Source organism: Eretmochelys imbricata, chromosome 1 (assembly GCF_965152235.1).
Source record: "Eretmochelys imbricata isolate rEreImb1 chromosome 1, rEreImb1.hap1, whole genome shotgun sequence".
Lineage (NCBI taxonomy): Eukaryota > Metazoa > Chordata > Testudines > Cheloniidae > Eretmochelys > Eretmochelys imbricata.
Genome location: NC_135572.1, coordinates 154,453,924 through 154,475,204, shown reverse-complemented (window position 1 = coordinate 154,475,204; position 21,281 = coordinate 154,453,924). Strand labels below are relative to the sequence as shown.

The following is a 21,281-nucleotide window of genomic DNA, read 5'->3' as shown; positions in this document are numbered from 1 at the left end:
TTTACTTTCTTAATGTTGATCTGGGGAGCGCTCTGAAAATGGTGTTTTATTAATCAGCATTAAAACTAATTGTACAGCCTATGTTTGCACTCTACCAACTTGATATGGATAAATTATACATATTGTCCAGTTTTTCACCACCTTGCTCTGTGTACTTTTTACCTTTGGGGTACAGTCTCAATGGCATTTCCCCAAATATACTGAGAAAACTGTTTCTTTTCAGTAGAACCCAAGTTGCTAAATACCTTTTAACCTTTTGGAAGCTCTTCAGTGTGGTAGTCTTTTCCTAAAATGACTTAATGTCTAGATCTCTAATGTGAACTATTTTTAATTCATGGAAGATGGTCGAGCTTTGGTTCATAGTATGCAGATCAGCTTCATTCATCAGTTGGTTCAGTCTCGACTCTTTGCTGATGAGAAACCACTTCAGGACATGTACAGCTGCCTACGTATCCTTCCAAAGATGGCTTTTTAATAGAATGATGTAATAGCCTCACCCTCTAGTGATTAGAGCTCAAAAGAGAACATAAATGCTGTTAAGCTCAAGGATAATGCCCATTAGCGTAGAGGAAATGGTCTTTGGGGTTATTCTCATGGTCCAGCAGGAAAGATTCATTGCAAGAAGCAGTGTCTAATACTTACCTGGATAGTGTCATTCACTTGATTGTTCAGGTCACCAGGAAGCAAACAGGATGGGTAGCTTTGTGTACTAAACTGTTTACCCCTACAACACTTGGGTAGCTGCATGTGGCAAATGATCTAGAATAAAATGCTGACTTTCAAGGTGCAGTAGCCAACAGTCTTTATTGACTAATAGGTGCAACAAAAGTCTACAAACTGTGGATAGTAAAGTGGAAAATAATTTATGCACAAGTCGTTACACTGACTTCGTTCACACAAGGGATAAATTAATATTTGGGTAGTGTGAAATACTTTTCAATGAAACGTGATTCTATGCAAAAATAAAAATGTTCTTAAGATAAGCTTGTAGTGTAATAACAAGAATGTAAGTTTTTCTACCAGCTTCATTATGAACTGCATTTCTTGTAATATTCTCCCATCGCCAAAAGGCAGTCTGATTTCAAATATCTGAAGCAGTTAAACTTCTAGGGTACTCTTTTCTAAGACAAGATGCTGTGCAAGAAGTTAGATAAAGACAGCTTTGAAAAATACTTGACACTGTACAAAAATAAACTACCACCAAGTATTTATCTGTTTTGGGGAAGCAATAAGTATGTATAAAGGACCATAGAAAAGATTTTTGATGTTCTGTTGTCTTACTGTGAATTGGTATAGCATACAGAGGGTGTTTGTATTTGCTTAACTCCATTCATTAGACTCCTTCTGCTTATCGCTTCAATTAGAAGTTTTGCATTCACAAACACTAATGCTGATTCGGGAACGTTGGGGTGACCTTGTGCAAGTGGAACGATATCATGCAGGGAAGTGTCTCTCGCTCTCTGTTTGGAAGTAAGTTAAATAATTTTAAGGACTTCTTGCATGTCTTTCAGCATAAATAAGACTCTTAAATGTTGGTGTATTTGTAATTAATAAACTTAGCCAGAATTTTCAAACCTGAATTTTGAAAGCTAGGTCTCCTCAACTACCATATTTAATCACCTAAATATGTGGTCTGAATTTCAGAAATGCTGAGCACCTTCACATCATATTGACTTAGGTGGGGATGGTGGGTGCTGAGTGCCTCAGAAAATTGAACCACATTTATTTAGGTGCCATATGTTAGCTAGCGTAACTGTTGATGCTGTTTTGATTCATATATCTAATATGCTTTAATCTGACATCTTACTTGATATCTTGCAAGTAGTGAGTCTTGTAAGCTAATTTATGTGCTCAGTTTAAATATTTCATTTTATCCCTGTTCTTCTAATCACTTTTAATGTAGCGCAACTGGCTTAATGTTTTCTGTGCAGTGCTTTTGTAATCAAATATTGACTACTGAAGAAACGTCTTCCTCCTCACTATGATTACACTAGCTGTAATATCACCACATGGCTTGGAGTGCTTCAGCAAGAATAACCTTTAGACTGTTTTAAAATATAAAATTATTTAATATTGCATTTTTTTAATTTTAAGCCAACAGGTGGTTGGGAGAAAAACAGGAACTGCATCTCTGCACAAGGTCACCATTAAAATTGATGAGAGTGATGTCTCAAAACCCTTGCAAATTTCCCATGAACCTCCCCTGCCAGCTTGTGACTCCAAATTAATGGAAAGAGCCATGAAGGTAAGGCTCTCCAGCTGCAGCAGGCATTTAGTTTTCTAAATCAAGCATTTTTAACTATATTGAGTTAATACATAGTCTCACTACCAGATTGTATTCAGAGAGTTCAGACTCTAGTTCAGCATCAAATTCTGTTCTCGGTTAGGTACCATTTCTTTTGTGACCTCCACAAATTGCTGATCTAGAGGATATTTCAAAGATTACTATAAAATTTCTGGTTTCAGAGTAACAGCCGTATTAGTCTGTATTCGCAAAAAGAAAAGGAGTACTTGTGGCACCTTAGAGACTAACCAATTTATTTGAGCATGAGCTTTCGTGAGCTACAGCTCACTTCATCGGATGCATACTGTGGAAACTGCAGAAGACATTATATATACACAGAGACCATGAAACAGTAACTCCTCCCACCCCACTCTCCTGCTGGTAATAGCTTATCTAAAGTGATCATCAAGTTGGGCCATTTCCAGCACAAATCCAGGTTTTCTCACCCTCTGCCCCCCCCCCACATAAACTCACTCTCCTGCTGGTAATAGCCCATCCAAAGTGAGCACTCTCTTTAAAATGTGTATGATAATCAAGGTGGGCCATTTCCAGCACAAATCCAGGTTTTCTCACCCCTCCCCCCACCCCCCTCCAAAAACCACACACACAAACTCACTCTCCTGCTGGTAATAGCTCATCCAAAACGACCACTCTCCCTACAATGTGCATGATAATCAAGGTGGGCCATTTCCAGCACAAATCCAGGTTTTCTCACCCCCCCACTCCCATAAACACACACAAACTCACTCTCCTGCTGGTAATAGCTCATCCAAAGTGACCACTCTCCCTACAATGTGCATGATAATCAAGGTGGGCCATTTCCAGCACAAATCCAAGTTTAACCAGAACGTCGGGGGGGGGGGAAGAAAAAAACAAGGGGAAATAGGCTACCTTGCATAATGACTTAGCCACTCCCAGTCTCTATTTAAGCCTAAATTAATAGTATCCAATTTGCAAATGCATTCCAATTCAGCAGTTTCTCGCTAGAGTCTGGATTTGAAGTTTTTTTGTTGTAAGATAGCGACCTTCATGTCTGTGATTGCGTGACCAGAGAGATTGAAGTGTTCTCCGACTGGTTTATGAATGTTATAATTCTTGACATCTGATTTGTGTCCATTTATTCTTTTACGTAGAGATTGTCCAGTTTGACCAATGTACATGGCAGAGGGGCATTGCTGGCACATGATGACATATATCACATTGGTGGATGTGCAGGTGAACGAGCCTCTGATAGTGTGGCTGATGTGATTAGGCCCTGTGATGGTGTTCCCTGAATAGATATGTGGGCACAGTTGGCAACAGGCTTTGTTGCAAGGATAGGTTCCTGGGTTAGTGGTTCTGTTGTGTGGTATATGGTTGTTGGTGAGTATTTGCTTCAGGTTGCGGGGCTGTCTGTAGGCAAGGACTGGCCTGTCTCCCAAGATTTGTGTGTATATATAATGTATATTATATGCATTATATATATAATGTCTTCTGCAGTTTCCACAGTATGCATCCGATGAAGTGAGCTGTAGCTCACGAAAGCTCATGCTCAAATAAATTGGTTAGTCTCTAAGGTGCCACAAGTACTCCTTTTCTTTTTATACAATTTCTGAATGCCTCACTTACTGTATCACAAAGGGGTGGTGGAAACTATGGCAAAGAGTTTAAAAAGTAACTAGTGATTTTGTGTGGCCAGCTTGAGACATCTTGAAAGGTCTAATTTTCAGGAGTTCCCACATACTCGCCTTTGAAAATAAGCGTCTTCAGAGTGTCTCAAGTTGGCCACCCAAAACTACTAGTCATGTTTGAAAACCTTGGCCTATATTTATAAGTATTATCCTAAAAGTTTAATACATATTCAGTTTTTAGAAATGTACAACTTAATTCTGCACAGTAACTGTAGATAATCTCACTGGTCTGTTTTATTGAATCTTTAATCTACTAATGCCCCTGATCTTAAACTAACAAAATATGTGGGGATAGTCAGAGTGGTCTGAAATAAATAACTATAACCCTCATTCCTATTTGGGTGCGATATTTACTTTGGTAACTTCCATTGACATGGTACTAGTTAAGTTTGGCAAAACAAACCTCTGTTGCCCTGAATTTTTAAGTAATTAAGTCTTTTGTAACTTCCTTGTTAAGTCAGATTGTGACATGCTGATACCAGTGCTTACCATAAAAAGTAAGCAATAGAAATAGTTAACTCAGGTTAGTTATATGATTCTCAAACCATCATGAACATCCTTACAGTGGGAAATCTTTACAGCACAAAACAAACCTTAACTCTGCCCCTCTAGAAGTAACACTAGCCCCTGATCTTCCATTCTTTGTTCTCTTCATACCTAAGGCTTGATCCTGTCAACCCTTTCATTGTAAGGATGAAGGACTCTGCACCCCGCAGTCTTTTAAGAAGTTTGGACAATAGTTGACTGATAGCCACTGATGTAGTAACTGTACCGTGACCTTCCTCCCACTTTCCGGCTTACTTCATAACAGATATAAGGAGTTTACAGTGTAATTATATAGGCCCCAAGTCAGAAAAGCACACGCTTAATTTTCACCATGTGTGTAAGTCCCACTGACATCAGTGGAACTCAAGCATGTGTTTGAGCACCCTTCCTAAAACAAGACTGCAGTTTATAGAGGTATGTGTGAAGCCATTTTCAGTTCATGACTTACCACACACTGGTTCATTTCATCTCACTGTTCTAACTTGGTGATCTGAGCCTAGAGACCTTGTATGCATAGTTACGCACTCCCTCTGTATTTATTGTTGTTTGCATAATAATCTCATTGGGTAGATTGACATCATAGTAATAAGGGCCTAAACAAAACAAAAATCTTAAGACAGATGAATCTATGGAGTCTTAATGGAGAATGATGACTTGAAGTAAGCTGTTTGTCTAAGCAGGCTTGTACAATATTTGTTGTGGTTTTTGTATGGTTGTAGAAGAAACTGGAGTCATCCAATATGTGATTATGAGGAAGGAGTTCCACTGCTATTGGTCACTGAGTTGAAACCCTTTGTTATGGATGGGTAAGATTTGTTTCTGAGAGCTTGTCTTACATGCTATAGTATTAGCAAAAGTGTGAATTTAAACCACTATAGTTATATTGATCTAACCCTGAGTAGACACACTTTTATTCTGGTATAAAGAGGGCATTTTTCAGGTTAGCTTCTGTCTTTTTGGAAATGGTTTAAGCTAAGCCAAAAAAAGCCCCTCTTACTCCAAAATAAAGTGTTTCCACATGGGCAGTTATACCAGTATAACTTTTGAATCTTTTCTCTGCAGACAAGCTGTAAGTTCTTCTAGTTGTCTCTCCCCCAATTATCCTTCAGTGTTAAGTTGCTGCACTAGGGGCAGAGCTAAGGTTATTTTGATGTTGGCCAGACATACTTTAGTTGTGGGTATAAATTTATGGTGTATTAAGTTTCACAGAGAATTGTACAGTAAACCAATCTAAAATGTTCACTTGTAAAGTTAGGAAGTGTTGTTCAAATGTATTACAAGTTCCTCTCCTAGTACCTAGATTTTATTTTAAACTTGCTCTTGTAATTTTATTTCTACAGATAGACCACTTATCAATAGAAAAACTCTTAATAGACAGCGTGCATGCGAGATCTCATCAGAAACTTCAGGAGCTGAAAGCCATCCTTAAGAGCTACAATGTTAATGACAATTGTATGTGTGTTTGTTATGACTTCTACGTTTAATCTTATTTCTTTTATTGTGTATGTAAATGGTTTTGTCATCTTTGTCCCCCTCACTTCTGAGTTCCTTGTTTCTCAGTGCTTCTTTTAGCTTAATGATAAGTTTTAAAAAAAGTAAAATGTATTCACAAGCAGCAAGATATGGTTTCAAGTCATCATACATTGATAGCTGCTTTGGAAAGTTTACGTACTTAACGTGTTCCCAGCAGATAATATCTAATTTTACATATAGCACAGAAGCTAAAGTTTGTAGTGCATTATGTTTTGGATGGAGGGGCTGAAGTCTTCTAGTCTGAAACTTGTTATATTCAAAAAGAAATAAAAGTCCTTTCAATGACTTCAGTAGCCTTTGGATTGAGCACTTATGTCTGATCCAACTCCTTTTGAAACTGATAGCAGTTGGATAGGTCTTCAATGTTCTTTATGCATCCTGTTATTAGTAGGTGTTAGGGATTTGACTGTTCTCCCTTAACTATAAATTGCTTTTCTGGCTGCTTTTCCAGCATTAACCTTGTTTCAACATAGGGGCCTTTTTTCTTGCAACTCCTTATTTGCATGAGAAATGAGGTAATGTGCAAATAGTCCTGCTGAATTTGGTAGGAGTACTTACAAGTGAGGATTACTGATATGGATTGGCAGGATTAGGATCCTAGGTTTGGTTGACTGTGATGGGCCATTGTTTAAGTAAGTGGATCAGAATGTCATGTGCAATGTAGTAATTTTAATTTTTATTTAGCATTCATTGAGACGGCTCTTCCAACTCTTGTTGTTCCAATTTTGGAGCCATGTGATCGATCAGAATGTCTTCACATTTTTGTAGATCTTCATTCTGGAATGTTCCAACTAATGCTTTATGGAATCGGTAAGTAGGTGAAATAGGTCATACTTAATACTTCATAAAGGCTCTAATCTTGCTTCCTTTATGTGAGTAAACTTCATGTGAGTGATTCCACTGACTCCATGGAACTATGTAGATGAATAAGGCTTACATGAGTGAATGTTGCAGTCTTGGTCTAAAATTAGGTATATAAATTTACAAATCCTTAATGTGACTGGATTTGCAATTAAATTAAGATATTTTGAATACTTAATCCTTTTACAATACATACTAAATAGTTAGGCTTTGTTTAAATTGCATGTTTTGTATGATTCATCATGATTGGATGGTGCTTTTATTGGATGGAGTGATTTAATGCACATTATATTTAGAGTTCTGTGTAAACAACTGGTGTGACCTAACAAGTTTTAAGATTCTGCTCTTGTATGTGTGTTGGCGTGTTCAGCACAGCATGGCTAACAGGTTCGGTGACTTAAGTTTCAAATTGTATGAGAAAAGTGGAAATAGGTTAGTTTTTCAGAACAGTATAACTAATTTTTTGTGCTGGGGTAGTATTTCAAAAGAGTTATTGCTCACTTTTAAGTGTGTGTGTGTGTGTGTGTGTGTATATGTATGTATGTATATATATATATATATATATATATATATATAAATAAAAATGTGGGTATGTGTATCAAATTAGATAGAGACAACTTCTTGTATTTCTTACTCAGAGGTCCAAATTTCACTATTTACAAAGTAGATGTTAGACTTTTTGCTCACTTAAATATTTACATTTTTATAGACCAGCTGACACTGGATGACGTAGAGAAGTCAGTCAATGATGACATGAAACGCATTATCCCTTGGCTTCAACAGCTCAAGTGAGTGATCTTGGAATTATTCATTTAACTTACATATTATGAATTATAACATATAAGAATAAGTTCTTTAGCATTGTGGGGGACGTATCCTTTCCCTATCGCAAGTAAGTTAGGGTGCTGGCTATCTCCTCTCCCTCTGCTGGAGTAGACTCCGTAGCCCTTTCCTAGCCTGCCTTTATCACACTCTGTCTGAAAATCCCTCCCCACGTGAGTTTGCACAAGGAGCTCCTTTGTAGTTGGGCTTCGCAACACTGCATGGGTGAAATCTTGTCTCATCTGAAGTCCATGCCAGCTCCTACTGACTTCATTAGGGTCAAAATTTCACCGTACGTGCAGACCTGCACAGTGTCCCCAAATCCTATTTCCCTCCTCCCACATTCTTACCCAGTTGAATGTTACTAGTTCTGCTGCAAAAAAAATCTCTCCTTTGTATCAGCAGAGGAAGCAACAGGAGTTGCCCATTGTCTGCATAATGCATTCCACTTATTTTAGCACTTCAGTTTTGATCTGTTTATACCATTCAGGTATGTTCTAACTTATAGATTTAGATGTCCTCTGAAGCCCTAAGATTGCTGCACCTAATAATTTTAAGCAAATAATATATTAACTCAATAAAATATATGCCCTTATGTCCCTAGAGCCTTCCAAGCCTGACTGTAACAAATAGTACAAATACAATTTAAAGCCATGTGAAAACAAAATCCCATCTTCTGTTCCCCCGCTGCCCTGAAGCTCCCCAAAATCCCAGCACACTACTGTAAGAGTCGTACTCTATTGGCACCCTGGGAAATTATCAACATTCCTGTGTTACAAATTGTGGACTGTAACTGAAGACCAAGATAGCATTGCAATCCTTGAGGTAGCTCTGCTCTATTCTAAAACAGCCATTAGGACATAGCAGGCTTACTTTTGGGCATTATTATCCTGACTTGCAGAGGTTCCAAGCACCCAAAACTCCAGCTGGAGACCACAGAAACTGGATACTCAGTACATCTGAAAATCAAACTCTGTATCTCTGGCTCATTCTCAGACCTAGCTGTGACTTGTTGTCTTGCCTGTGTGATCAGAATCCAATTGTATATATCTCAAATATAAAACTGAATTGGAGTCAGAATATTAGGATAAATGTGCTGTAATATCTTCTATGCAGGTCAGGCCGCCTTCATACCTGAAATTTCAGGTTCATATAATTGTGCTAGAAAATAGCAGAAACCAACAGAATAGTGCAGTATCAATGTCTGTGTAAAAAATAGTGACACAGCTTGCCAGAACACTGAAGAAAGAATAATTTTTTTCTTCAGTAAATTTTCTTTAATGGGTCATGGTAAAGTTGGAAGGGGCCACACTGTGAACTCACTAAAACCTTCAGGGTTTTCTAAGGTGTTCTCTAATTGTGTAATCCTACAGAAACGTTTCCAGCAAAGTCTTTTAAAATCTTACTGAATATAGTTCTCAAATGAAAGAACACTTCCCTGTAGTCTCTAAAATCCAAGTGTGGCAGCAGTAAGAATCTAAGCGTGAAATGAACTATAAATAAATGAAATTGAATTATCGTTACCTAAGCTGATGGAGACAAAATATAAACATAAATAGTGACAAGTAAATCTAATTTTTAAAATTCTATTGGTCTAGGGTAATTAACTTTAACCTCACTTTGTATATAACTTTTAATTTGATAGTGACCCTGTATGACTTATTGTTTTGGAGCATTCTAATACATAAAAACTCAAAGCACTAATGTTTGTTTCTTTTTTAATGCAAGGTTTTGGCTTGGACAGCAGCGATGCAAACAGTCTATAAAACATCTACCTACAGTAACCAGTGAAACATTGCAGCTAGCTAATTATGCTAGCCATCCTGTAGGAAACCTTTCCAAGCACAAACTGTTTATCAAACTCACTCGCCTTCCACAGTACTACATTGTAAGTAATTGGAAAACACTTTTCTGAACTTTGTGCTTGGAGACAAAAGCATAACAAACAGTTTTTTTTTTTTTATGTTAAATACAGCATGTTAGACTATATACCAGTGATGATTGCTTTAAATGTCTAGTCCCCATTTCTCTAGCTCCGAGTGTCTGTCTGTTAAGCAATATGGTTTGTATGAATGTAATCCGTTTTTGTTACCCCACAAGCCTTCTAGCTTTCTTTTTATTTCCTAGCAGGCTGGTCTCCCTTCTCTTCCTGAGTTCTTTTCCCTACTACAATATAATCTTTTTAGAAAGAGACAAAATAGTTTTTGGAAGAGGAAAAACACCTAATGTAGTTAATATTTTTTTTTTTTTTATTTTTTTCAAGGTTCTCAAAATGAATGTTTTGTTTTAAATATAGGTGGTAGAGATGTTTGAAGTTCCTGGCAACCCCACAGAACTGGAGTACAAGAATCATTTTCTCTCTGTGAACTGTCCTGAGGGAGATGACAGCCCTGCTACTGCACTTTTACTACAGCAATTCAAACCAAACATAGAGGAGTTGGTACTAGACATAAAAAGTGGGAAACACGCAAAAGGCGGTGCCAAGCGCAAGGTTTGTACCTCCATATAGAAACAGACATTAAACCTGTGTTTTCCCTCAGATTGTGACTGGTGTCTGGTTGTAGGTGAATTATAAGTACCTAAAAGATTAATTTGTTCCAGTTCAAAGCTAAATGCAGCTTGTGGGGCTCGCTGCCAGCTTTACTAATGACATACTTGAAATGTTGCGTCGCTTACATCTCACAACAATTAGGGCTTGTCTACATGGGGAAATGAAGCAGAATGGCTATTGTGTAATAAGCTACTCTGCAGTAGCTATTCCAGTAAAGTTATTGCGCTTTAAATACACACCCTCCCTTATTCCATAATAAGATCCATTTGTAGATGAGACCTTAGTCAAATACCCTTTCACTGTGTATGGTCTTCCCTTGTTTTAGCAGCTATACAAACAGATTAGGGGTCTTGAGTCATTCTGACTTTACTACTACTAGTTTTGACAACCTGGGCTTACATATTTATTTTAAATAAAGTAGATGTTAGATAAAGGCAACATTTAATTTGTTATATTGGAATAGTAATAGTAACTTAATTAAACTTGGCTCTGATACTCAAATAGTTGATCTGTTTTTAATCACTAGAGTCTAGTAACCCTAAATTATGCTTTTACATGTATACAGTTTTAACTATTTACCTTTTTAAGTAGTCTTTGCCTACTCTGCCTGGGGTTATCATGGATTGAATATATGTAGAAGGTTTTTTAGGGAGATATTTTACAAGAAATGGTGAATAGATGGAAAGAACTTTGAGTTCACATGATGGAGTTATATAGTGTAAATTTTCCAGTTAAAAATGTGATGACTATATGAAAGGTAATAAAGTTAAAGGGCTCTTGTTCAGTTCAATTTCAGTTGGCAGCTTTGTGCTATCAAGATCATCTATACCATTTCTTGGTATGGAAAGTTTAAAACTTTAATCCTACAATGAGATCTGCATGGCAAAGTCCTGCTGAAGTCATCACTGAGACCCCTGCAAGGAGCCTGTCTGTGTTGTGCTCACTGCAGGGTCAAGATCTAGAAAATTAATTTTCAGCTCCCAGTCCTATGTGACTATGGGTATGTCTACACTGCAGTTAGACACCTGTGGTTGGCCTGCGCCAGCTGACTTTGGCTTGGGCTGTAGGGCTGTTTAATTGTGGTATAAATGTTTGGGGTGCATCTGGAGCTCTGGGACCCTTCCACTTCAGAGTCCTAGGGCCTGGGCTCCAGCTTGAGCATCTACACTGCAATTAAACAGCTGCTTAGCTTGAGCCCTGCCAGCCTGAATCAGCTGGCATGGACCAGCTGCAGGTGTCTAACTGTAGTGTAAATACCGTAAGTGTGGAGTGTTCTTGGACCTAATGTTTAAAGATATGTAAAGTGTATGTTTTAAGTGTGACTTTGTATTTCATTTAAAAATAAACAGGATGATTATGGTGATTCCTGGTTATTTCAGTTGTGTTTAAGTAACTCTTGTTTGTGTGAGGGGTTCTTTTTCTTTTCTTCTTAACTAGACCCTTGTCTATGCTACATAATTTTGGCAGTTCTGGAGCCTTTCTAGTTTCCGAAATATCAGATATGTTTATGCATTATCAGTATCCTGTTTTACAAAAGTATACCATCTTATATATTTTAAAGTGCTTGTTTATAGGGTTGTGTTTTACATTTTTGCTGCAGTTCCTTAGTGTCGTCTGCTGATGTTTGCACAGGGAGCTCCTTTGTTACAAACTAACTTCAGATATTATGCAATGAGGAGGCTGTGACTGGACAGTGAGAAGGGATAGGGGAAAGGATGAGGCAGCATCAATAAGATGCTGTGATTATTGAGCAAAAGCTAGTGTATTTCAAATATTTCAATGATACAGTGAATCTGTAAGAAGTGTAAGTAGGAGGTTTGTTGAAGTCTTGTGGCTTAAGTGAGTATTCAGAGGGAATTTAAAGGATTGTAAGGTAATGTAGATTGCAAGTCCCAAAACCTCTATTTTGAGGAGTTGGTCTCGTCACTATGTGGAAAGGTACTTCAGGTTGACCCATAATATTTTGGGGGGAGTACTGTGTGTGGACACAGTAAACTAGTTTACACAAGGAAGATTGGAAAGTGTGTTAAACACTAAATTGTTTTGTGAGAAAAAATTATAGAATGGTTTTCAATGAGCCCGATTGAGTCCTCTAACCCTTAAGAGTAACCATATGTGCCCAATGAGTATTAGCTGATCAAGCTTTTGTTCTGCATTATCACGTTTTGCAGGGTGACCGTTTTTATTCCAAACAGGCTAGTACATATCATCTTTCTCTGTTTGAATTCTAGCTGTCTGGTGATCCGTGTTCTGTAGAATCTAAGAAACCAAAACGGTCTGGAGAAATGTGTGCCTTCAATAAAGTCCTAGCTCATCTTGTAGCAATGTGCGATACAAACATGCCATTTATAGGACTTCGTATGGAGGTAAGTATTATGAGATTAAAATTTTCCTGGAATTTCTTTATACAAACTGATTGATTTATCTATATGTGGGGGCATGTGCTAACATGTCTTCCGACATGCCTGCATACTGTTCTTTCTCTAGTCCTCTCTGCTTTCCATCTAAATGTCAGGAATCTGTTTGCATGGGCCAACTGAGTGCTTTAGAGCATGGTCCTCCTATTCCTGTTGCAGCTGTGGCTCCCTGCCACAACTGATGCTCTGGAGAGGGAAAGGGGACAGGGGACAGTGAAGAGAGAAAAGGGGAGATAGTGGGATGTGAAGGGGAGACGAGATTGTAGTGTGGCCCCCTGTGTTCTCAATTTTCCATGCTCAGAATGTGAAACTGTCACTTGTAGCAAGATACACACTTTGGGAAAGTGCACACTCTCTCTCCCTCCCCCCTCCCGCATGAGTTTGTTTGTTTTAACTTAATGAAATCTTCCTTTTTCTTTAGTTGTCTAATATGGAGATTCCACACCAAGGAGTACAGGTAGAAGGAGATGGCTTCAGCCATGCTATACGTTTATTAAAGTAAGATATTGTTATACACTTCATTTTATCAAGTACGTGAACAGTATTAGGAAAAAGGAGCATTTAAAGAGTTTGACACCTTGCAACACTAAACTTTGAAAAGCATTTTCGTTTTAAACAATGGCTTATTTTACACCCCCAGTCGTTTAAGGTAATGTGGCCTGTGGTGGGGAGGGGAAGAGTAGGAAAATAATATATTGCCCTTTATTGTTGGAACAGCCAGTCCTGGTGTCTGCTCATAGATGAGAATTGACCAGCTTAGGGGCATGGTCTCTGTCTCTTCCAAACATGACAAATGCACAGCAGCTATAAGTAAGGCTAAGATTCTGTTGTGTATTTTTAGTAAAAGTCATGGGCAATAAAGAAAAATTCACAGAAGCTTGTGACCTATCCCTGACTTTTATGGCAAAATGGGGAGCTGCAGGGTCCCCACACTGCCCAGGCTCAGAACTGTTGGGTTCCTCCACCTCCTGTGGCTCTCAGGTTGGGGCATCTCCGCCTCCTGCGGCGGCCCAGAGCGCGTGGGCGGCGGCCCGGAGCTTGCAGTTCCCAGCCACCACGGGTGGCAGAGAGACCCTGCAGCTCCCTGGCACTGCAGGCTCAAGTCACGGAGGTCTCTAGAGGTCAAGGATTCCGTGACCTCTGTGATAAAATCGTAGCCAAGATCTGTCCGTCCTTGTTCCAGCCAAAGATGGCTTGCTAACTTAGCATCTCCTGCTACAATCCTTGGCAGGAATTGCAGTTCTACAACTAGCCTGTGTCCCAGGTTTCCTGTGTATCTCTTAGCAATCGGGAGGTTAGAACCTTGGCTTGGGACGTTTCACAGTACCTCTCTCCAGGAATGTGAATTATACTAATACATCCAGCCCATAGTTCTTAACAGCTTCCTTCTAATCCTTCTGCCAGGTGAAGGCTTTAATATAGCAGTATATGGTTTTCTTGAACTGTACTTCTTTCTTCATTTATTTTTGTAGATTTGAAGTGTGCCCTTTTTTGTATTTTGGCACACCTGAAATTAACATAATTTTAAACCTTTTTTCAATAAGTGAAAGAAAAGGGATGTTCTGAAGAAGCCAGCAATTTTTATTTCCCCACATCTCAAATCACTTGTCCTCAAGCAAAAACTTGAATGCTTTAACAAGAGTCCCTGGTATTGTGCTCTGAAGATCAACAGACTTGGGCTCTAATGGACCAGTGGAAGGAAACTAATTCCTAACCTGAGGACTTTTCACTGAGAATACTCATCAGTAGGCCCAGATCCTAATATCTAGAGACAACTGGTTCAGGCAACTGCAGGTGACCTCTGTAGTGATAGCTCATGAGGAGAGTTCTCTGATGTAGTCATGGCTTAAGCTGGCAATGTAGGAATTGCCATGCTGGATCAGACCATTGGTGCATGTGGTTCAGTGTTCTGTCTCCCACAGTGGCCAATACCAGCTGTTTTAGAGGAATCCTGAAGAGAGAAACTGCTTGTAGAGGAAGTTTCTTCCTAAGCCCCCTCATTTATTGCCTAGCTTATACCCTGAATCAAGAGGATTTATATCCATCTTAAAAAATCCTCTTGTATAATATAATGTAACCTTTTCATACTTTGGTAATGAAAATAAGTTCTACTGATAAAGCACCTTTATACTGGTATAACTATGTCTACCCTAAAGTTGTGCTGCTTTAACTACTGATTTAGAAACAGCTATAGTTAAAGCAGTACACAACTGTGTATACAAGCCCATATTTCATGTTTCAAAGGGATATATGAAGTCTAAGCAAGTTTGAAAGAAGGACTGTAGAGGACATGTGAACTTTTAACAACTTTTAACTTTCCAAGTGGTGGAAAGAAGATGCAAGTTACATCAACTTAAAGTCCCTCTAGGAGAGGGGTTCCCAAACTTTTTGCCAGCATGACGCCATTTTAATGAAGTCTTTTTAGCTTGGGAGCCCAAAGAGCATGGCGGACATCATTTTGAAGAGCAAAATGGTGTCCCCTTCACAGGGTGACCTTGCATGCACCATATGTGTGAGATAATGCCACGTGGAGAACGCCATTTTGTTCTATAAAATGACATTGACTGCACAGGGTGACCTAGTAGTATTGTGCATGTGAGGTTATGCTGTGCAGAGGATGCTATTTTGTAGAGCAAAATGGCATCCTCCAGGCATTGTGACCTCGCATGCACATAGGGTTGCCAACTTTCTAATTGCACAGAACTGAACACTTTAACCCCTTCCCTGAGGCCCTGCCCCTACCTTGCTCTTTCCCCAAGGTCCCTCCCCCCCACTCACTACATTCCCCCTCGCTTGGTGGCTCGCTCTCCTCCACCGTAACTCACTTTCACTGGGCTGGAGCAGGGGCTTGGGGTGCAGGGGGGGAGGGGGAATGAGGGCTTTAACTTGGGGTGTGGGCTACGGTGTGGGGCCATAAATGAGGGGTTCAGGGTGCGGGTTGGGGCAGGGAGTTGGGGTGTGGGAGGGGGTGAGGGCTCCAGCTGGGGTGTGGGCTCTGGGGTGGGGCTGGGGATAAGGGGTTTAGGGTGCAGGAGGGGTCTCCAGGCTGGGGGGGTGGGGCTGAGGGATTCGGAATGTGGGAGGGGGTTGCAGGTTGAAGGAGGGGGTACGGACACTGGGTTGGGGTTGTGCGCTCTGGGGTGGGGCTGGGGATGAGGGGTTTGGGGTGCTGGAGGGAGCTCCAGGCTGGAGGTGGGGTAGGACCGAGGCATTCAGAGTGTGGGAGGGGGTTGTGGGGTTGAGGGAGGGGGCATGGGTTCTGGGCTGGGGTTGCAGGCTTTGGGGAGGGGCTGAGGGGTTCAGGGTGTGGGAGGGGGCTCTGGGTTTGGGTAGGGGGCCTCAGGGCTAGGGCAGGGGGTTGGGGTGCAGCCTTACCTTGGGCGGCCCTTGGTCAGCGGGACTAAGGCAGGCTCCCTGCCTGTCCTGGCTCCACACTGCACCCCGGAAGCGACCAGCAGGTCTGGCTCCTAAGCTGTGTGGGGGTCCAGGAGGCTCTGTGCACTGCTCTCGCCCGCAGGCACTGCTACTGCAGCTCCCATTGGCCCGCAGTTCCCGGCCAATGGGAGTGCAGAGCCGGTGCTGGAGGACGTGGCAGTGTGCGGAGCCCCGTGGCCCACACCCCCCCAGGAGCCAGATGTCCTGGCCGCTTCTGCGGTGCACCATGGAGCCAAGACAGGTAGGGACTAGCCTGCTTTAGACGCACAGCACCTCTGACCGGACTTTTAACAGCCCGGTTGGCAGTGCTGACCGGAGCTGCCAGGATCCCTTTTCAACCAGGTGTTCCGGTTGAAAAGGGGACGCCAGGCAATCCTACGCGCAAAGTCATGCTGTGTGGAGCAAAATAGCATCCTCTGCACAATAGGGATCACTGTGACCCCATCTTTTGATGATCCCATATGGGGGTTGTGACCCAAAGTTTGGGAACTACTGCTCTAGGGGTTTCTCTGAATTTGCTCATCACTATTTGGTGTATGAATATATTTTTGGGAATTAAAATATTAGCCAAGTTTGTTATATTGACTTTAGAATGAAGACTTATTTTAAAAGGGAAACTGGATCCGAATTTGTGGCCTGGGTAATAAAATATCAAAGTTGACACTAGACTCCTACAAAGACCTTGTTTAACTACTCTCTCTACAGAAGTCTCTCATCAGTAAAGTTCTACTTTAGCCAGGAGGGCAGAATTGAGCTCCTTTCAGAGGAATTATTTTGACAACAGCTTTGATTGTAGATCTATCTGAGGCTGATCTTCCCCTCATTTAACAATGTTTTTTAGCGTTTTCTTATGATTTACTTGCATTGTAAGACTGGCATTTCATAGTTCGATACAGTTCTTGAAAGGAATAAAATACCTGGCTTCGTTTCTCCAGTCCCAGTTCTCTTCCATTTGTTGTTCTGCAGAGCATCTTTTCTTTTAAGTAAAGTTATTTACATGTCTTTCTGGAAAATATTTTAACATGTATTCTATATTATGCACTCATGGAACTGTAATGTGTACAACTGTGCACTCTTTTCTTCATGGACAGAATTCCTCCATGTAAAGGTACAAGTGAGGAAACCCAGAAGGCTCTGGACCGGTCTCTCCTTGATTGCACTTTCCGATTGCAAGGTAGAAATAACCGCACATGGGTGGCTGAGCTGATATTTGCGAACTGTCCACTTAACAGCACATCTTCCAGGGAACAAGGTTAGTTTTGCAGAAATATTTTGCAGATTTAACTCCTTTCTCTTTACCATGTTCTCTGTCAAATGCTAATCATTATTGACACTGCAGGACCAACACGTCATGTCTACCTGACTTACGAAAACCAATTGTCTGAACCAGTTGGAGGTCGAAAAGTTGTTGAGATGTTCCTCAATGATTGGAACAGTATTGCTCGACTGTATGAATGTGTGCTGGAGTTTGCACGATCTTTGCCAGGTACAAAAATATTCTCCTTTCCTTTTATACTTTTGGTGCATCTTATATAAATATGTAAGCTTTCTCACTGTACCTTCTTATTTTTTCCCCTTCCTCAAAAGAAATACCCAACCACCTAAATATTTTCTCTGAGGTTCGTGTCTATAACTACCGCAAGCTTATCCTTTGTTATGGAACTACCAAGGGAAGCTCAGTAAGTAACTCTCTTAGTACACTTCTAAAGCTGCATTTGAAAACAGAAACTATACAGGTTCAGAGCTTTTGGAACTTAAGCAAAAAGCCCTCCACCTTATTAAAATAACAGTAAAAAATTCATATTAACAAAAGCAGGGAAGCTATAAGTAATAGATGCAGACCATTATTAACTTGCTGGATGCCTAGATATTTGCATAATTGGTATGTTGTTAAATACCAGGAGGAGAGTTATGGATGGAATGCTGTCTCAAAAAAAAAATGAAGTCTCTGACAAAACTTCTGAAATTTAATGTTTTTTCTACTTTTAATCTAAAAAGGAGTCATATGAAACGTTTCCCCATTTTACTGTGGACTGTTTCAATGCCACATGGACCTATCATGGCTCTCTTTAACCTGGGTTTTTAGAGCATTTTTTTTGACATGTAGAACGTGTATTGTCATGGTTAGTTACTTTCCATAAATGGCACGAATAGCACACTGGATTTTGCATAACATTGCCATTACACATTGGCCTGACCCATCATAGCGTCTCAGTGTGTTGTATTGGTGAGGCTGGATGCGTCTCAACTACATCTGTTTTGTAGGTATTGAAGTATCAAGCGCTCAAGTCCAGTTCCCTTATCTCACCCCTTTTTGGTCAAATAAGGCTTCTGGTTTCTGAGTAACACACTAAGGAAATAGCCTAATTTCTTTCTATAGTTGCCTTTTCCCCCCATCTCTTGCTAATTATCCTCATGAGGATTTCCTAGATAAACTTAATAAAAAACAAAAAATCCAACCCCATGCTTTTGTAGAAAGCTATGCTAATTTTCTTCATGGCATTTTGACTTCAATTACTTTCATATTTATGTATGTGTAATTCTCAGTTTCTGGTTCGCAACTTGCAATCTGATCTAGTTATTTTATTCAGTTTCTAAGATTTCTTGTGTTCTTGGTGTTCTAGATCAGCATTCAGTGGAATTCCATACATCAAAAATTCCACATTTCATTGGGAACAGTTGGCCCAAATTCAGGTTGCAGTAACTGTCACAATACCATCCTACACCAGCTCCAGGAGATGTTCAATAAAACACCAAATGTGGTTCAGTTATTACAGGTAACTGTATTTTATTTCTCTTTATGAAAAGATAGAATTTAGAAAAGTGTAAGATAATTAAGGCCAGATTCTGATGTTTGAGGTTTTTTCCCAAGGGTATCAGAATCTGACCCTTAATAAATTACTGATAGTTCTTGCTGATTGAGGAAGAGCAGGTAATGGGCTCATTATCCTCCATGACTTGATTTTTCTTCTGAGGCCATGTCTACACTATAAACTTGGGTCCATGCAAGTTTCACCGGCATGAAGCCATCGCAGTTAGCATATCGCTTGTGCACATGCATTCTTGGCTCCTTGCATCTGTGCTGCTCATACTCATCAAAAGTGCTTATGTCGATGCACAGTGTGGTGTACCAGGGGTAGGTATCCCAGTGTGCAACCCGCCACTGGCCAGCACACACTATTTTGGGAAGTTTTGGCAATGCATAGGGGAGTAGAAATGAGTTATGCAGGGTGATTGGAAGCAAGGGGTCAACTTCCCAGTGTGCATCTGTTTCCATCCCATAATGTCATCTATATCCCATAATTTTCACACCCTTTTAAAAAAAAAAAAAAATCCTATGAACCCATGCAGTGCTCCTCACTGTCTGCCTTCTCTGACAGAAGCATGGAGCCTGTACATCTCTGCGCTACTGCCATAAGTGTTGCAAGCCCAGGACACTCAATCTGGTAGTTGTGGAGCCACAAGAAGAACTGAATCAGCGGGGAATGTGACAATTTCTTTGACAGATTGCTGTGGGATATAGCGAGAACCAACTCAGGGTTGGTGGTGCTGTTCACAGTGCAGTTGCGAATGGTGGAGTGCTGCTTTTGGGCCTGAGAAATGAGTGTTGACTGGTGGGATCACATTGTAATACAGGTTTGGGACGATGAGCAGCGGCTGCAGAACTTTCAGATGTGCAAAGCCACATTCCTGGCTGAGTGTGCCGAGCTCATCCACCCCTCCAGCGTAGGGACCCCAAAATGAGAGCAGCACGGACAGTGGAGAAGGGAGTGGTGGTGATGGCATTGTGGTATTGTGCAATGACAGATTGCTACTGGTCAGTGGGAAATCATTTTGAAGTTGGAAAATCTGTTGTGAGGGCTGTTGTCATGCAAGTGTGCAGGGCTATTAATCGTCTCCTGCTGTGCAGGACTGTGACTCTTGGCAATCTGCAGGATATAATTAATGGATTTGCAGCCACAGAGTTCCTGAACTGCAGTGGAGCAATAGACAGCGCACACACCCCTATTTTGGCACCAGACCACCTTGCCACGGAGTACATCAACAAAAGGGGCTATTTTTTTTATGGTTATGCAAACACTGATGGGTCACCGGAGGCACTTCACCAACATCAGCGTTAGCTGGTCAGGGAAGGTGCATGACGGTTGCATTTTTAAGAACCCAGGACTGTTCAGAAAGCTGCAAGCAGGGACTTTTCTTTCCCAACTGGCGGATTACTGTTGATGATGCTAAAATGCCAGTGGTGATCCTGGGAGGCCCAGCCAACCCCTTGCTCCCCTGGCTCATGAAGCCGTACATTCCCCCGGACAGTACCAAGGAAAGATTCAGCTCTGGGTCAGCTGGTGCAGAATGACAGTTGAATGCACTTTTGGTAGATTGAAGGGACAGATGCTGGTGGTGTTTCCTCACAAGGTTGGATCTCTGTGAGAAAAGCATCCTATTGGTTATAGCTGCCTGCTGTGTCCTGCATAATAACTGTGAAGCAAAGGGGGAATGTTTCTGCCCGGATGGAGTGCAGAGGTGGAGTGGCTGTCTGCTAAGTTTGAACAGCCAGACACGGGTTGTTGGAGCTAAGGGCAGAGCTATACAGAGAGAGTATGAAAGTGCATTTTAACAGTGAGCCACAGTAATGTATTGTGGTATACTGTGCTCTACCTAGCCTGCTGTTTTGGGGCTTGTTAGGAATTGTGTGATGCGTCGTGCACATCTATGAATATAACACTGTCAATGCACCTATTAATTTTGCAGTGCTAGTACATTTATGATTATTACACTGTTTGACTGATCCTATGAGTTGTCACATTGTACAATAACAAGTAAGTGGGTGATTTCATAACTGCTAGGCACTCTGCAGCATAAATTGGGCACTGATAATAAAGATGAATTATTTTCCAAATAGTTTTATTCAGTAAGAAAACTAGTGCAAAAAAAATTCTGTGCAATTTAAAAGTAAATACGTTAAGAACTTAATAATGGAATAAAGCTTAACAAAGGGAAAGAACGTTCATGTCCATTTTACCTATGCATAGGGCAGCTGTGGATCTCACAGGTTATTTAATGTGTAGTTGTGGTTGTCCTTAATGTCACCTGGGATGGAGTGATTCAGGGTATGGATGCAGCCCCTGATGCGACTTGAGAATGTTGAGGGGGGTGTAGGGAGG

General features: G+C 40.6%; 1 protein-coding gene across 2 annotated transcripts in view; it reads left to right on the top strand.

Annotated features, from left to right (window-relative positions):
• The window catches only part of MED14 (mediator complex subunit 14), a 53,088-nt gene that overhangs the window by 11,773 nt on the left and 20,034 nt on the right, over positions 1-21,281 (top strand). For both annotated transcript variants that reach the window (XM_077817399.1, XM_077817390.1), the window contains exons 7-20: positions 342-449; positions 1,338-1,470; positions 2,095-2,245; positions 5,841-5,952; positions 6,718-6,843; positions 7,604-7,682; positions 9,445-9,604; positions 10,013-10,207; positions 12,499-12,633; positions 13,106-13,182; positions 17,211-17,371; positions 17,459-17,605; positions 17,707-17,798; positions 18,744-18,896. In XM_077817399.1, the coding sequence (XP_077673525.1) occupies positions 342-449; positions 1,338-1,470; positions 2,095-2,245; positions 5,841-5,952; positions 6,718-6,843; positions 7,604-7,682; positions 9,445-9,604; positions 10,013-10,207; positions 12,499-12,633; positions 13,106-13,182; positions 17,211-17,371; positions 17,459-17,605; positions 17,707-17,798; positions 18,744-18,896 (1,829 nt within the window). The remainder of the gene's footprint in view (positions 1-341; positions 450-1,337; positions 1,471-2,094; positions 2,246-5,840; positions 5,953-6,717; positions 6,844-7,603; positions 7,683-9,444; positions 9,605-10,012; positions 10,208-12,498; positions 12,634-13,105; positions 13,183-17,210; positions 17,372-17,458; positions 17,606-17,706; positions 17,799-18,743; positions 18,897-21,281) is intronic.